This window comes from Trachemys scripta, chromosome 7, assembly GCF_013100865.1.
Source record: "Trachemys scripta elegans isolate TJP31775 chromosome 7, CAS_Tse_1.0, whole genome shotgun sequence".
NCBI classification, from domain to species: Eukaryota; Metazoa; Chordata; order Testudines; family Emydidae; genus Trachemys; species Trachemys scripta.
The window spans coordinates 62,120,069-62,138,546 of NC_048304.1; the positions used below are offsets into that span (position 1 = coordinate 62,120,069).

At 39.7% G+C, this 18,478-nt stretch overlaps 1 protein-coding gene across 4 annotated transcripts in view; it reads left to right on the forward strand.

Moving 5' to 3' along the window:
• Positions 1 to 18,478, forward strand: part of VCL (vinculin) — a 111,099-nt gene that overhangs the window by 44,309 nt on the left and 48,312 nt on the right. For all 4 annotated transcript variants that reach the window (XM_034777600.1, XM_034777602.1, XM_034777601.1 and 1 more), the window contains exons 2-4: positions 3,397 to 3,467; positions 14,378 to 14,528; positions 16,345 to 16,453. In XM_034777600.1, the coding sequence (XP_034633491.1) occupies positions 3,397 to 3,467; positions 14,378 to 14,528; positions 16,345 to 16,453 (331 nt within the window). The remainder of the gene's footprint in view (positions 1 to 3,396; positions 3,468 to 14,377; positions 14,529 to 16,344; positions 16,454 to 18,478) is intronic.

An 18,478-nucleotide genomic window follows, 5' to 3' on the forward strand; every position in this document is an offset into this window, starting at 1 on the left:
GAGGAGTAGAGCAGCCGCGGGAGAGGAAGTGCCCGGCCGGTATTTTTCCCGGACATGTTCGGCTTTTTGGCAATTCCCCCCGGACGGGGGGTTGATTGCCGAAAAGCCGGACATGTCCGGGGAAAAACTGGACGTATGGTAACTCTAGTAAACGTGGACTGTTTTTTGGTGTAAGAACTAGAAAATGTCAGGCCTATATTTTCCTATGTCTTGTCCCTGTAAAGTTTAGAACTGTACTGAAGAGGTCAAAGAGGGACAGTGCTGATGAGCAGGGTGTAGCTTGTACTCCTGGAAGACACTCAAGCATTGAGGCTTATGCAAGCTCTGTGTGTGTCTTACGGATTCTGACAAAAGATTTAATAAAATGCGACAGCTTTAACATCTCTCTGGTCTGGGAGTGTAACTCGGGCAAACCTCTTCAGTTTAATGGTTGTATGTTAAAACATACTTGTTACAGTAAAAATTAGGATACAATGTTGTCTTGTGTGTAGCTCAGGCACCCTGGAAGCACTTAATATAAATTAGTGTCTGGGTTAAAGATCTTCTGCTTCCCCGGGCCTTGCTGAATGGTTTATTCATCTGGAAAATACAGTGAACAATGCAACTGGAAAGACTCTGTCAAGTTTATGATCTCATAGACCACAGAGAACCAGCTGCTGATTTGAAAGACTTGTGTAACACAAGAGCTATTGTGTATGAAAACAGTGAATGTTGTTACCCTGATCTTCATTTAGTCCCATCATTATTAACTATAAGAGGAAACTTGTGCACCATTACTTTGCCTGAGGATAGTCTATTTTGTGTGTGTGTGTGTGTGTGTGTGTGTGTGTGTGTGTGTGTTCTTCCTGTAGTTAATTACATTTTCTAATAGGCAAGTCAGGTTGAAGGGTAGAAGAGAGATTTGTTTTGTTTGTTTTTTACCTTGGAGCTGCCTTTCTGATTCACATTTTATTGGTAAGCCTGCAAAGCTTATTGGGGATATAAAGTTCCTTCTCTTTTCTTACATAATTGTATAATGATGATTTTTTTCTAACAATTTCTGTAGGAAGAAGATACAAACTAGCTTCTTCTATGTTTCTGCATTGAGATTTAGTAGGGTTACCATATTTCCACAATCAAAAAAGAAGACACTGGGGGGGGGAAGCCCCACCCTAGCCCTGCCTCCACCCTGTCCCATCCACTCCCTCCCACTTCCCACCTCCTGACTTCCCTCCTCAGAACCCCCCACCCTGACTGCCCCCATGGGTGGCAGGTTTGTAGAAATTTTAATGGTGCCCAGAACCCGCTCCCCCAACCTGCCTGAGGCTCTGGGAGGGGGGGTTGGGTGAGGGGAGGAGGTCTGGGGTGCAGGTCCTGGGCTAGGGATTACGGTGCAGGAGGGGTGCAGGGTGCAGGCTCTGGGATAGAGTTTGGGTGCTGGTGCAGGCTCTGGGCTGGGGCAGGGGGTGGGTGTGCAGGAGGGGGTGAGGGGTGCAGGCTCTAGGATGGAGTTTGGGAGTGGGAGGCGGTGCAAAGGGAGGGGGCTCAGGTTTTGGGAGGGAGTTTGAGGGCAGGAGGGGGTGTGTGGGAAGGGGGAGGGGGTTTGGGACAGAGTTTGGGGATAGGAGAGGGTGCAGGGGTGAGGGCTCTGGGTCTGAGGATGAGGGGTTCATGATGCAGGAGGGGGCTCAGGGCTGGGGCAGAGGATAAGGGTGCAGGGGGATGAGGGGTTTGTTGCATTGGAGAGGCTCAGGGCTAGGGTGGAAGGGTAGGGTAAGGGCAGCCTGCCTTATCATTAGTGGCTGGGGGGCACTAGGACCCTGGGGCAGCAGACAGCAGTTGCTGCCTGGAGCAGGGTAGGAATGTGCACAAGCAGGCAGGGAAGAGGGGTGCGCTGCTTTCTTTCCTCCGGGGGCGGGGGGACCCGTGGGGGGAGGACGTGCGGAGGGGAGGTGGCAGGTGGAGGCTGGGGCCCGCTCCAGGCAGGGCCGGGGGAGAGACCCAGCGCCAAATATTGCTGGAGCCAGGCCCCCGGCCCTGGATATTGCTGGAGCTCGGGCACCACAAAAGAATATAACCTGTCGCCCCCCTCATTCACACCCCCACCCCAGACAGGCCTATCCAACCCTCCCCCTGCTCCCTGACTGCCCCCTGGGACTCCCCTTACTATGCCCATGCTGGTCAGATGCTGGCTCCACTGTAGGCAAAACACACTGCCGGGCTGCAGGCAGCAGGGGGGGAGCAGGGGAGGGGCTCTGGCTGCTGGAGGCCAATGAGAACGGCTCAATCAGGCCCAGCCGCCCAATCACCACGCTGCACTCTGCATGGAAGGGAGGGAGGGAGGAAAGGGGGAAAAATCCCAGACCTTTTAACCTTGTTACCAATTCCTCCCAGATGGCTATTTAAAGACACAAAAGCCAGACATTCCGGGGAAATACAAACGGATGGTAACTCTAGATTTAGTAGAGATGTTACACAGGACATAAAATGCATTTATTCGTAATACACGGTAACGTGAGTAGCACCAAGGTAATGTTGGTGTACTTACACTAAAGATGCAGTGACCAGTTTTATTTGGCTATTAATATGCACTTTAAAAAAGTGCTCTCATTTAGCATATACTCATGCTCACATAAGTGTAAGCCCACAAATCCATAAATAAGATTGCTATAAGACTAAATGTTCAACTCATGTAATTTGCATTATAAAAATGATTAGATACTTTATTTTTATGGCTCAGTGCTGCAGTTGGTGTTCTCAAAATGCATATTACCTGTTTAAAAAAAAAATTGTCTTTCAGCAGTAGCGAGAATTGTTTCCTCAAAACTTGACTGTAGCAATATTGGAAAGCAACGTTTTTATTGGTATTATTAATTTGACCAGATCTGTACGGGGAACATTACCATACTGCACTCCACAAAACTTGTACAGTGATTAACAAGCAGTTTATTGTTCATGAATTTAATGCTTTCCAGAAAGAGTGAACTTTAAAAATTCTACTACTTAGCACCTATATAATGCTTTACATATTCAAAACTCTATACAAACATTACCAAAACTAATAAAAGGGCTTGTCAGTTACTACCCTGTTTCCCCGAAAATAAGACATCCTCCGAAAATAAGGCCTACTTACAGTTTTGCCTCTCGTTGTAATATAAGGCATCCCCCCGATAATAAGACCTCCCCGATAATAAGGCATCCACCGATAATAAGGCATTTTTCATTTCTGAAAAATAAGACATCCCCTGAAAATAAGACCTAGCGCATCTTTGGGAGCAAAAATTAATATAAGACACTGTCTTATTTTCGGGGAAACAGGGTAGTTCCTTTTGTTGGTATATGGTCTGATTGATGTAAGCATTAAACTGAAACTCCAAAGCTGAGGAGTTAAATATGACTCTTGTATTTTTCATACAGGTTGGAAAAGAAACAGTGCAGACAACCGAAGACCAGATTTTGAAAAGGGACATGCCACCAGCCTTTATCAAGTAAGTTTATCAACATATTCAAAATGTCTGCCATAGGTACAGGAACCTACATCTAGAACAGGGGTCGTCAATCTTTCAGAAGTGGCGTGCCGAGTCTTCATTTATTAACTCTGATGTAAGGGTTCACGTGCCAGTAATACATTTTAACGTTTTTAGAATGTCTCTTTCTAGAAGTCTATAATATATATAACTAAACTATTGTTGTATGTAAAGTAAATAAGGTTTTAAAAATGTTTAAGAAGCTTCATTTAAAATTAAATTAAAATGCAGTCCTGGGTGTGTGAGTGCCACTGAAAATCAGCTCGTGTACCGCCTTTGGCACGCATGCCATAGGTTGCCTACCCCTGATCTAGAAGTAAATGTTTCTTTACAGTGAGGGGGAGGGGAGTTTTATTTTTAATGGCCTTTATTTTAATATGCCTTTTACTTCCCTGGTCTCATTTACTTGCTTGGGCTATGTTTACACTACTGTGGTAAGTCAACCTACGTTACGCAACTCCAGCTACGTGAATAAGGTAGCTGGATTGGACATACCTTAGATCAAGTTACTGCGGGGTCTACACTCTCCCGTCGACTTACGTTATTCTTCTTGTCCGGGGTAGAGTACAGGGGTCAACTGGAGAGCAATCTGCTGTCGATTTGGTGGTTCTTCACTAGACCTGCTAAATCGACCACCGGTGGATCGATCTCAGAGTGTAGAATAGATCCTGGCTGTACTGTCGGCCTGCCCTTAGACAGAAAGATTGTAGGCTTTTGCTAACAGGAGTAGCCAGATGCCAAATCTCTGCCAGAGGTAGCTACTTTGCCAGCCTTTGCTTGTATGGGTAGCTTCCCCCTTTCGCTCCCCCCCACCCCATGGTACCTTTCTTTCCCTCTGGAGGGACTCTGATGGAGGGTACACGGTATTTCTCCATGCATCCCGTATTAAGCTGTGCTAAAGGGCTTTTTCTAACATTTAGTGCTGTTCTCCCCATAAGTGTTTTCCATTCTTTTGGCTGGAGGAGGAGTATGTCAGTGAATGTATAGCCAGTTGCTGCATAACACGACTTGGAAATATTTTTTAAGACCCCTAAAAACTAACGGACTGGCACTTCTAATTAAGTTCATGGCTCAGTACTGAAGACAAATGATTTTCTCCTCTGTGGCCTTGAGTCTTAAAAATGAAACATCACTTTTTAGCGGTCATTAAACTGCCACACCTGTCATGTCAAATGACAAACTCTCATTGAAAAAACATCCCTTACCCAGCCACCCCCTGTGAATTCAGTTTTCTTTATTAGTAATTTCTGCTGGCACATGCTAAGTCACTGAATATCCTAATGCTCTCTTTTGAGAGAGAGAGAGGGGGAGGGGGAGGGGGGGAGAGAAGCGAGAGAGAGAGAGAGGATGCTCAAGAACCAGAACCGGAAACCACTGAACCAAATACTAAACAAATGAGTACTGTGAGTGGGGGGAGGAAGGGGAGAAACAGAATGGTTCTCAAAGAGAAACATTTTTGAATAATTTTCTAAGATAAACTTTGTGAAGATTTACATGCATGGCAGGGCTATGTTTATTCTTTTGGAGGCAGCAATTTTTTTATATTGCTGCTCCTTAAGAGTTATGCAAAATGGTTTATTTTGTTGCCTTTTGCTGTCCAAGATGTATACATAATAAAGTGAAGCCATGGTTTAGTTGATGCTCTTTATTTAGGAGAAGGATGGGAGAAGCAGATGGAAGAAATTAATAACTTTACTGGAATTTAGTGAGCCAGCACTGCTTTGTGGAAACATTTAAGTATCAGTCATTAAGTCAGTATATGTTAGACTGAAGCGGAATTGTGTTGGAAGTTTTATGAAGGATATCTAAGCAGTCAACCCTGAACAAATTCATTTTTAAAAATAAGTATTTTGCCAAATATCAAAACAGTTAGCAAAACAGTGTACTTGTACAAGATTGGGCTTTTATATTTTATCTCTGAAATGTTTGTTCATGTAGATGATGATTATTCCAGCTGGGAACAGAAGTAAAAAATGGATTCAAATCAGGTATCAGACTTACCCAAGTCTTTTTTAAATGGACATAAAAAAATCTGTATATTTGCGAAAGGGGCCTAAGCTGTCAGTGCACTGAATAAAGCTGCATAATTAATGGACCCCTGCCCACATAAGTAATCTTAACTTACTCCGAGAGGTGGTGGTTGGAGAGATTATTTATGTATTTTGCCAGAACAATATTTGGTTGGTGCTAAAATATAATTTTTTATAAAGTAATGATTACAGTACAACTTTCTGGCCAAATCCTTTCTTCAGTGTATTTTAATGATTTTGATATGTCCTCTGCGTTTTGCTGTTTTGATATTTTTGAGGGGCTGCCAAGCTGGGGGAGGAAATGGAAGTAGCATCAATACATACGTAAAATAGAAGATGGTCACTTTTTTTCTAATTGGGAGCACAAAATAAAGCAGTACAGGGTGAATAATCTTGTTCCCTTGTCTTAAAATTTGCTTGCAAAGTAGGTGAAAAACTTCTAGATTTTCTTCTTTTACGTGGTCTACTGACAGAGAAACGATAACACAACTTCGTATTGTACAAAACACATTCTACATCTGTAGCTTTCTTCAAAAATTGTTGTGTTGTCAGTTAACTTTGGTCATGATTATAGTGACCAACATGGCTCATTTTGAAAACAAATTTGCTGATGTTAAAGTAATACTGAATAGGTATTTGTAACTGAAGCCAATAAATGTATTTTAATCACTATGGTTTCAAAAACAAGTGTAGTCCACAGAAGTGTGGTTCGTTAGAATAAAAGTTAAAAGAAATGAAACTGTTTATTGCCTGTATCTTAAATATCTGAAGTGTTTAGGGAAAAATGAGCAAAATGATTGTGATTTTTAAAATAACAAAAACATATAATCTTCATAATGATGTATACCTACTGTAACTTAACTTGTGCTATCTCAACTGTATTGTATTCCCTTATCTTTTGCTTGTAAGAAAATAACATGTACTGCCCACAAAAGTTAGTAACTAACTATGCTGAAGTCTAGAATACAGAGTTTACTTTTGCTGGTTAAATAGGCACCATTAAATCACATTTCTTTAAGAGACAGTGTGGGTCTCACAAGTTCTTTTGGGCATTTGTTAATTTGATTAGATCATAACAGTGGCTAAAAGTATATTCACAGCTTTTATTATAGACCTTATTCTGTTGCAAGGCCAAAAGTAAAACCTTGATAACAGGAGTGCATGCTTAACTGATATACATATCTGACGTTGAATATTGGTGTGATACCTAAGACCTCCAGAGAGTTAATTATTCCACTACAATTGTGTTCCTGATTCTTTACAGAATCTAAAGAATTTAATGTCGGAACATAAAAATTGTCATTATAAATATGCAGACTTCCATAGAACCACCATTTTTTATAAGCACTGGTATGCAGTATAATAAGTACAAATATATCAGTTATGTAATTTGGGTTATTTTTAGGGCTGTCAATTAATTGCAGTTAATGCCTGTAATTAACTGAAAGCAAAATTAATGGTTTTTTTTTTTTTTAGGTATTAATAACATACCTGTGGGTGGGGCAGGAGGCATTGGCGGCAGGGGGGCTGGAGCAGGCCAGAGCCCCCAGCCCTGACCCTATATTTGAAAATATAGAAAACCCCCAAATTATTTTAAAAAATTAAACACGCTTAATCGCACTGTTAAACAATATTAGAATACCATTTATTTAATCGCTTGAAAGCCCTAGTTATTTTTCTTGAGTTACAAACTAGCTACCACAAATGATATCCATGTGGATGGGTTATGAACTATTTTAATATCTTTTCACATGGCTAGCTTTGCTTTGGCACACTTACTAATGGTAGTAAAATAGAGGATAGTGTTTCACATAAATACCTATGTAGTTAAATAACTGTTCCTTAATTACTTATATTGGAACCGTATACTGAAAAATGATTAGTTTTTACTACTGTTGTGCCCCAGAATTTGCAGCAGAGAGGGCTCTTACATTTTATTCTCTTGTTAATAACAAAAATGCTTTTATCAGTAAAGTGACCTGACTTTTTTGTGTGATAATGGAAAAACTGTAGAAATTTAAGACCTTGCAAGAAATTGTTACTGTCATTTAAACAATGTTGAAAGTATGTTAGATACTTTCAGGAATGAAGAAATGCTCCTTGTCGTGAAGAGTTTACTGCAACTACATTTTAGTATCTGAAATACAGTATCTTTCACTTACTGAATATCTTCTTCTCCTAATGATTTATCATAAGGTTCTATGCTGTAGCCCTTCATCATAGTGCCAGGGGATAATCATTCAGTTCAGTTCAGGAAACTTGGAGCTTTTTTGTGGAAAATGTGTAGCCACTCTAACTTGCGCTGTGACCCTATCAGATTGGTTAGGCCAAATCTATACTTGAGCTAGAGATACTCCTTGCAGATCTCCTGCTCAGTCTGTTGTAGGCAGTGCTACTAGTGAATTAGGGTAAATAGGTGGCACACTTCCATCATAGTTGGTATTGAGGAATGCCTTTTATGATGTTAAACGGATCCGTCTTGTTGGAGGTGCCATATTTTGTGAGACCCAAAAAGGTCATGATGAGGAGTGCCATGGGAATTTTAATGACGACAAGAGAAGAGTCTCTGAATCTTGTGTCCTAGCTGAATGGCACTTAAATAATTAGTTTCATTTGGACAAAGGGTAGAATTTTCAAAGGCTCCTAACTTCCAAGATACTTTTGAAAGTGAGATTTAGCAGCCTAAATAATTTTGGATTAAATTTTCAAAAATAACTTGAGTGTTAACTTCCTGCCCTGACCTATTGTTTTGTTCCTACATACTATCAATCAATTGCCCTATTCCATATCGGAGGTGGATAAAGAGATCATTGGGTGTAATTTAAGTTTCACATGGGATCCTTTGGGATGAGAGCCGCTGTAAAATGATATATTAAGACTGACTCTTGCTGCTATAACGAGCAGCTTGCAAATAAAACACTTCAGAAGAGGTGCCTGTGGGAAATAAAGTTTGATCGGTTATTTGAGGTCATGTTACAGAATATGAATTGTAAAATTTGAGCAAACACGCACGTGACTACAGAATTTCATTGAACCATTGTTTGTATATGTGTTTTTTCCATATACTACCAAACCTGGAAAGGATTCAGAAGGTACTTTCATGCAGCACTTTTATAGAGCATTTTGGAAACATTGAGGAGTTATCTAGCATTCAACAAACGGAGTTTAATTTTCAGGCTTGTGTCCTGCTTGATTTTAGGTTTAAATAGCTGTTCAGTATGGGGTATTCTATTTAAAATATTTGAATGTTTTAAATTTATCACTAACTTGACAGCAGTTTGACAATATGTTGGAAAACCTCCACTCTACTAACTAAATTGCTGTTGGTCAACTTTACATTGTGTTCCTTGTGGTAAATGTCACTGTTTCTATAAATTGCAAGTGTACCCTGTGCACTTATGGAAACTAGTTTCTGAAGAAATGATAATTGATTGCCAAGAGTCCTTTTAACACTTTTTTAATGATGGGAAAAGCTTGACACTGCTCTAATGTCAGTAATTCCAACAGAATGATGCAAATGTCATTGACTGTAATGAAATGTAATATGAAATAATTGTACCAGAAGGGAAGTAAATCACAGAATAAAACATGAGAAAGATATATCGGCACACCTGCAGTAATTAAACTTTATCTTTAGCAACTGAGCTTTTGTGTGGCATTTAAAATTAAGGATTGGCTCTGGTGTTTAAAAAATAGACATTTTGACACACATGGATCCAATTACATCACAAGTCATCCTAACGTTCTGCTCATGTCTAAAACAAGAGTATCAAAATATATTTATATATAATTAATCTGGTCTATAAATGTGGTGTTGCTGCCTGGTGTTACAGCAGAGGTGAGCTGACAAGTCTGGCAGTTAGATTTCTAGAGCTACCATTTTCTGTATAGTGGCTTTTCCATTTCAAATTATTGTCATTAGCATGCATTTTGTATATTAAAATGAACCAACCCCCCCTTCCGAAAATAGCCTTGATGTTAGCAGAGAAGTGTCAGATTAGTATTTTTGCTTTACAGAATGTATAAACTGACATTAATATAGGTTGAGGGGAAACTGCTCTCAAAATGTTCCAGAAAAGAATAAGAAACCTAAACACTAGATGTAAAAAATAGATCCCTCTCCTCCACCCGGATTGGTGTTGACAAAATCTTAGCCTACGGTCTTCCCTCTAGTCCCCCAATAATTTTACTGTGTGGGAGAAAATAAACTGAATCATAAGTTGTAAATTAGTTCGTTACTTAACTATTTATATAGCGTTAAGCATAAAAAAAAGCGTTTCTAAACATTTTTTTGTCCTTTACACCTACCCACAATCTACCTACCTGAAACTTTTGTTGGCCTAGTAATTAATCTTGTCTAGATAATTATGGATCCTCTATATCAATTTGTCTTTTTACAAAATAAGACCATAAGATATGAGAGAGTTGTCTTTAGCCAATAACATTTGAATAAAGAACAGGAGTACTTGTGGCACTTTAGAGACTAACAAATTTATTAGAGCATAAGCTTTCGTGGACTATAGCCCACTTCGGATGCATCCACGAAAGCTTATGCTCTAATAAATTTGTTAGTCTCTAAGGTGCCACAAGTACTCCTGTTCTTTTTGCGGATGCAGACTAACACGGCTGCTACTCTGAAACCTAACATTTGAATGTTTTTGTAGCTTAAAAGCTTTGTGTTCTCTGGTTGAATCCAAATCTAGCAGTTAACTTTTGTTCAATTTTTTTTAACATACTACATATAGATCCGGTTGGAGGAAAAAAGCAATTGAGTAGTGTGATTGTGTTTTTTTTTTTTTTGCATGTCTTTCAACTCAAACTAATTTTTTTAAATTGGGCAATAAATTATTTTGTTCTTTTACAAAAACCACAGTCCTGCAGGCAGAGGCACATATTCTGAAGTTGCAGTATTTTGAGAGGTAATGGTGTGGAACATTTCACTAAACTGGGCTTTATACAATTAAAACACAAATCCACCTCTAAATCGTCTAAATGGTTTTTAAATGAAAACTACATTGTAGCTAAGACATTCCATTCACATGCTGAATCTTTAAGACATGAAGATTTAAAGAGGTTTTACTTTTACATCAGTTGTTCACAAATGGGAAATACAGCCCGACCTGCATTGGAACTTTTATACAAATGACCATGAAATTCCATAGTGCAAATCCAGCAGTTTTGAGCCTATTATTTTGATTTGGGTGGATAGGTGACCTGTTTAATGCCTTTCTTAGTGTGGCTGAAAAGAAAAAAGTTTAACTGCTTCCAGCAGTGGGAAACTAACTTTAGTGAAGTATGTTGGACTGAAAGCTACAACGACATTTTACATAGTGGAGACCAGATCATTCCTGTTTTCTGACTCTTGTTAGTCTTAATGGATTTTCTTACTCAATTGTCAATATTGCCCCTGATGAACTGACCAGATGTTTCATTGTAGACTACATCTTGTGATAAGGCCCATTTGAGTCTACTCAGGGGAACCACTGGCTGAAAGTCTTGTATTGTTCTGACACAACTTTTTAAAGTATTATGTTTTATTTCTTAGTGGGGTCAGGAATACAGGATGGATTAGTCAATTTTCAAAGATTTCACTGCTCTCAGCACTATGTCTAAATGCTTATTAGGAGGAACTCTGGTCAGTATGAAGAAAGTTAGGTATCATGATTCAGTTTCTCTGTAGTAAATCTTGGTTTAGCTCAGAACTGGTGTAGTAAGAGTTTCATGTTTGACTGAACTTTATTCAAGGATCGCTTAAGATAGAATTGATGGATAACACTAAGATCAGTGTAAGGAGAATCTATGTCCTGCGCTGTACTTAACTGTCTTGTGGGAGAAAGCCAGAAAATGGAGGAAAACCCATGAGTAACATAATCAGTGTCGTATCTCCAGGAAGGTCCTGCATCTGAAATTGTATCTGTTACTAGGTCGGCAATGATTACCCAAAAAGCTAGAGTGGGTCACTTTAACAATACTTTGTTTGAAGCTTTTTATAGGACCCTAAAAGTGGGTAGCTGGGGCGGATAAGTCTTGTAATCTTGATGTCCTGACTCTTCCTTTTGTGAGCTTCAAACACTGAAGGGATCTGTGATCTTCAAGTACTTGCACCAATGGTGGAATACACTTGGACATGTGTACGTCATGTACTCCAGTTTGTACTCTATTTGGCCAGCAGTGTCCATTAGGCATGTGAAGGTATGTCTACACATCAGTGTTAATCTAGGGCTAGTGGGACTCAAGTCAATTGACCTGTATCAGGGAACCATGGGCATTAGCATCTACACTGCATTTTAACCCTTGGTTAAGGATTTTCTGACCTGTGCTCAAACCTAGGGCTCTAGTATCCACACTCCAGTGCACAGACCCAAGGAGGGGTGAGCAGTCCCCCCTCTTGCCTCCACCCCGTCAATACTCTAGCTCTAAGAATGTGTTGCACAGTGGGAAAATGCTACCACCCACCATTTCCTAACTCTGATGGTGCTACTGATGGTGCTCAGGTGCCCATAAGGAACACCTGAGTACATAAACTGCATACTTAGCTCCTTTCGTGGCTGTCTCAGTAGAATGATGGCAATGTGAGACGGCTTTATGCTGAACTGACATCTAATCTGAGAACTGGGTTCTCCACCTCTAGGTTGAATCACGTTTGCAGGAAAAGGCCCATGCGCACCTGTTCTGAGGATAATTAGGACATCAGTGTCCAGGGCTGTCAAACTGGAATGGGATGTTCAGTGAAGAGGATTTTATTTAGCTGTATTTTTATTTATTTTTGTCTGTTTTGACATAAAATGTAGGTTTTAGAAGAAAAGCACACACATCCCCCAGCCTCGCTGCTGCCAGCTGTGGGGGAGTGAAGTGCATCCTCAACATGACCCCCTAGGATCCCTGCCCCCCAGGAGACAGGAAGAAGGGATCTGTGGGGAAGTTGTGTGGTTGGCTCCTACTCACTGCTCTCACAGTGCACGCTGCCTGGGCACCTCTGCATACACAGCCCTAAGGAGGCTTTCTTCCTCTGTGTGCGAATGTAGAAAGAAGACAGGACATCTTAGAGTTTTTTGTTAGTACACTTGAATGCTTTTTGGTTGCAAACAAACTTTGGTACTAGCTTTATTTCTGTCATGTTACCATTCAGTTTCCTCTTTAACAGTCTCTTAATGTTCCTTGTCTTATAAATATACTATTGCTTTTCAATTGCTTTCCTTGCTGAACCTAGCTAACTACAGACAACTCTATAATCTTACTTATTCAACTGGCTCCCTGTAGGCACACACCTGAGTACAGGAGTAGTGGAGAATTGTGGTACTTTATAGGGAGGGAACAGTTTTAAAATTGTTAATTCTACTCCTTCAGCCCCTCGTAGTCTATCCCACCGCACCTGATACGTAATGTCTTCTGCTTCCTTCTCTCCCCATGCCCCAATTTCAGGGTGTGTGTGTTAACTTTTCCCCACTTCTGCAAATCTAATATAAATTCCTAACTTCTGTTCAGTGACAAGTATTCAGAATTGTGCTGTTTGGTGTTGGTGCCCAGCTGTGATAGCTTATAGCACAATTATTGTGGAGAAAGAAGAAGCTGGAAGCTAGTTTTTTAAGCTGTTAAGAAAATTTTACAATTGATTTTTGGTTTTGTCAAATATTTACTTGGTGGGAATAAATATAAATAAATATACAAAAGGTGTTTATGTGAGCATGAAAATATATGCACACCTATACAAATGCCTGTATTCACACTAAGAAGCACCACTTCAAATGCTTCTGTTTCCATGAATGCTCAGGGAAATGTGAACATAGAAGATATGAATACTGTTTGATCAATGAGTTAAACTTGGCAAAACATTCCATTGATAGCTTTGTCCTGCAACAAAATGATGGCAGAGCAGATGCTTGCTTGCTAATCTGCATGCCAGGATACTCTCCAGATATGAGCGGCCAAATTAACAGTTGCTTAGTTTGAACTTGTGTTTAAAGCTTTAGAGTTTGGCTGGAAAGCAAGCTTTTGCTCTGCTACCAGAAAGCTTCTGATTGACTTGTTCAAAGAATACGACATTTGTGAAAAGTGAAAAAGAAATTGATAACTGAAACAGGGTTAACTCCTTAACTCAAAATAGTTTTCTTTAGGACTGCATTTCAAATAGCTGGATACAATTAGTTTAATATTAATTTTAAAACTGTGTTGAGTTAAGGGTTATAATAACACTCAGACATTCTGCATTTGGGATCTTCTCTCTTAGACTTGGTATCAGAAGTTGAGAGATACGAGATTCAAACCATATGCCTATTCACATGATATTGACGTGCACAAGTAGTAATATATATTAAAGAGCTGGAAAGCTTCTTCATTAACAAATGAGGATCTGAGGAGCCTCAATACTTTTCACAAAATGTCCTTTTGTTATCTTAACTTACAGCTGTGATTAATTACCTATTGATGCATTTGCCTGTTGACATTAATAGAACATAATGCAAATGCCAGGATGTTGCACAGTGATTACTTTTACTCTATGATCCTGTTGGAAAAACTCCCTGCTACCCAACCTCCTGGCTTGTTGGAACTAAAAGGGTATTTTGTGACTCATGTCAGTGTCTCTAACCTGTAGCCTCAGTGTTGTTAACTTGTATATCTTGCTCTAAAGACAAAGGCTGACTTCACCAGTGATGTGTAAATATTTATATTTGCATATTTAAACCATAAGTGTGTGTATTGGGATGGATAAACAGTTTGCTTGCTGTGTTTTGATAGTTACAAATAATGAGATTTCAACCCCCTATAAGTTTACACATCTGTTCACTTCTGGCAGAGTATGCAGAGTAAGTATTAATGGCTGAATCTTATTGCTCCACACAGAGTGGAGAATGCCTGCACTAAACTTGTCCAGGCAGCCCAGATGCTACAAGCAGATCCTTATTCAGTACCTGCTCGTGATTATCTCATTGATGGATCAAGAGGCATCCTCTCTGGTACATCAGACTTGCTTCTGACGTTTGATGAGGCAGAGGTAGGTGTCTTAGTACCAATAACATCATCTTCTATATATCAGTATCATGTTATCTCAAACACCCACTTAATTTACATTTGCTAATTTACAGCACTTCCCAAAATTCATTCTGTGACAAGGACTCTGTTTGGATAGATTGAAAGCATTCTTTGTGCCTATCTTCCTGCCAGGAAAAGCCTTTTCATGCTTCTTTGTTACCTAAAGGTTTTTGTGTATTTCTTAATCCCCCTCATCTCCGCCCCCCCTCACCCTGAAAAAAATGGCACTCAGAACCTTATGTAAACCCATAGATGAAAGCTAATATGAGATTGAGGCCTCTGCTTCATCTTGTGTATGTTTGTGTATATGGTGTTAGTAATGGAACCAATTGGGTTGCTTCACATTTGTGACCATGTTTCCCCTTCTTAGGAGTATGGTATCTCCTGTTTTCTAACGACTAGCGTCATGCCTTTAAGAGGGAATGAAGTTAAGATAAACATATCCCATTTGGTTGAGGAAAAATTGCTGCTGCTTACAATGTTTACCTATATCCTACTTTTCAACCTGCAGAGTCTCCATATGCTTTCCTTCCCATGGTATGTGAGCACTCCAGTACCAGTGTTGCTGCTTCACTGTTAACTCACTGATTACTGAAACTGTTCTTATCATGATATCCTGAGATGACACTAATGCTTGGAATTACTTTGTGGCACTAGCGATCACATATATTCTTGCAGGTGATTATAATCCGTACCACAAAGAGTTATGAGCATGTCCACCTATTCCAACTATAGATCCAATGCTCAAGAAGAGGATTCAGTTTTTTTTTAAGTTAAACTTTTTTAGAAGCTCTCAACCTCAGCTGTGACATACCCAAGTTCAACAAGACACACATATTTGACTCTGGATTTGATTTTCACAAATCTAGCATGTTCCCAACCACTTTCAAGAGAGCCCTTGTTCTAATGTTCTACCTTAGTTTTAGCGGTAATTGTGAGCTACTGTTTTTGAGGACAATTTCTAGAAGCATAATTTCAGACTTATCAACACTTGGAGTTAGATTTGAATCCACCACAAGCACTACTTTCAAAGTTACATCCTCTAAAATAAGATTTCATGGTGCCATGGGATCTGTCTGTTTTTCCATGCTCTGAAGTATGTGGTAGAAGAATTACTTATACATGTTGATGTGAATCTTTTAAAAAGCAGTTAAAAACCGAGTATGGATTAACAGAGTATTAAACTAAAGTGTACAGAATCTATATTGAAGTAAAAGGAGAATAAATACCTCTCTTCAAATGTGCATTGTTTTTTGGAAGACTTAAGAAATTGGATCTGCCCTTCAAAAAAGGATATTGTATATTGTGTTCTGCATGTGCAAAACTGCCTAATGGGTAATCATTCATAGGGTAGACTTTGGAGTATGCTACTCTGATATAGGTTGGCTTAGGTGATTTCATTTTTTACCAGTTGAATAGCAATAATAAACTTGAAACTATGCTTGTCTTCAAGCTGACCGCATTTTCTCTAGTGCCATGATAGTTAAATACACTTCCTCACCATTTTACTACTACTTCTCTGTTATTCTTTGTCGTCATACAGTTGGAAATTGTTAGAAGCAGGATTTGCATTTCTAAATACAGATATGTTGATTTTGGCTAATGAGGCTTTCTTGAGTAATCCAATGGTGAGCAGCTTATTCAACATTACAAACCACATACTTTTCTCTAAATTATGCTACCAAATGCTGCACCTGTTATGTTTCAGTAATAAATATTTCTAATTTATTGTATTATAGCTTGATCTAATAAATGCTGAAATGTTTTTTTCCCCCCAGGTCCGTAAAATCATCCGTGTCTGTAAAGGAATTTTGGAATACCTAACTGTAGCAGAGGTGGTAGAGACTATGGAGGATTTGGTGACATACACAAAGAATCTGGGTCCAGGTTAGACCTTCAGTCCTGTGACTATATTCTTGCATGCAGCTTTATTTCTCCAGTAGTTCAGAGGCAAGATCTTGGAGAGAGCTAAAGCTGGGGCTTTGAAAACAACTAGAGGCCAACCGTTTATCTCTTTCTGCTTGACAAATATTCTTTTCAGTATGTATAGTAGTTAGAAAATTGTGCACCATGATTTAATTGACCAGTGTTGGTTTATTTATGTCAGAATATCCATAAGAGAGGTTAATGAAATGCACTATAATGCCTTTTACTTTGATGGAGTAATGTGCTAAAAGTTAGCATTTGCTATTGTATTTTTGCTGTACATCATAAAATACAGTTGTGGAAGCTGTGCACTCACTAACACAGAGCTGAATCCCATTTGTGGAAATAGTGTGTTCTGATTCAGATGGTTTATGTCTTGAAGGCATCTCTTGGGATGGCATACATTTAAACCACAGTATGAGTTTGACATCTTCATGTTAGTGAGAATGCAGAAAATAATGTTATAAAAGGCCAGCTTGGGCCCTACTATTCCCCCTCCTCCCCCCTCATTACTCACCATCCTTTTTTACTTGCCAGCTAGTTTGCAGCCTTTTTATGACCTGTTACCTTGCTGATGAGGTCTTTCTGTTAGATGTATTGGTGCCTTTGCCCAAGAGTCTGATAAAGCCTGTGTGACTCGTGGAGGTGCTAGTTGTGCTGCAGGAAAATATTAGATATTAAACTTTGATTTGAATAAAAATAAATATGTCCATGTAAATAAGAATTACCATACAGTATCAGAGCAATGAGCCATCTCGTCTAGTACCTTATCTCTGACATTGGCCAGTGTTAGCTGCTTCAAAGAGAGAACCAAGAAACCATATCCTGAAATAACTGGCCCACAGGAGAATTTTAACTAACACCTGTTAGAAGTTGTCTTATGCCATGAAGCATGTTTGTCCCATTATATATGGTGTGACAAAGTCAGGGTGGACGGCTGCAAGAGAGTGGTGGAAGGGCAGGTATGTGAGCCTAAGAGTGATGCCCTTTTTCCTTCAAGCTGAGACGGGGTTACCCTTGGTCAATAAGGGACACCTGAGTCCAATTAAGGGCTGCCTGAGACCTTTAAAAACCCCTCCTCTGGTGAGAGAAAGGGAAGAGAGACCAGCTGCTGCAGGTCTAGTGGTGGCAGGGAGATAGGCTGTTCCAGAGTGAGAGGCGGTTCTCTTTCCTACAGGGGAAACAACCAAAACTGAATGCCTGTTTAGGGGGAGGACTGCCACCCCCCCCACCCAGCGAGGCGGCAAGGAAAGGTGCATCCCCTTGTTTTGTGTTTGTGAATTGGTTTCTTTTGTTTGGTGGAGGAGCACTCCTTGGGCCTGTGCTGAGGCCTACCTTGAAAATACTGACAAATAAACTCAGAGTGGGAAGACAAACACTGTCCAGAGTGGGGTTGATTTTACTCCAGGTCCTGCCACCGTCAAAGGGGGAAGTACTGAGCCTGGCGAGATGGAGGGGGTGCCTTGCCTCAACGGGTAATCCTTTTCATCCTCAAACTCTTGGCCTCAGTGTTACCTTGTAGTAGTAAGTTGGTTATGCATTGTGGTTAAAAAAAAAAATCCTATGAGAAATAACGAAATTGAAGGCAATATATTTGGCATCCCCTTGTTGTGCTTGAAGAAATAAGAACCATTTGTTATTTTACATACTTCTTAGTCACCATCTCTAAATCAACAGTCATACTCTTGCCGGTTTCTTCATATGGAAGTCATTCTATAGCTCTAATTGTTTCTGGTTTTCTCTGGACTTCCTTTACTTCTGAGATATATAAAATTATTTATTTTTGAGCTAAGGTTACCAGAACTTAACGCTATTTTAGGTGAGGATACACCATTGATTTACAAAATGAGGATAATACTTACCTCCTTGGTAAAGCAATTTGAGATCTACTGACTAAAAGTGCTATATCAGAGCAAGTTGTTGTTTATACTTCCTAACATTTTTGTTTTGACTGCAATGACTTACTAAGCAGATATTTTCATTGAG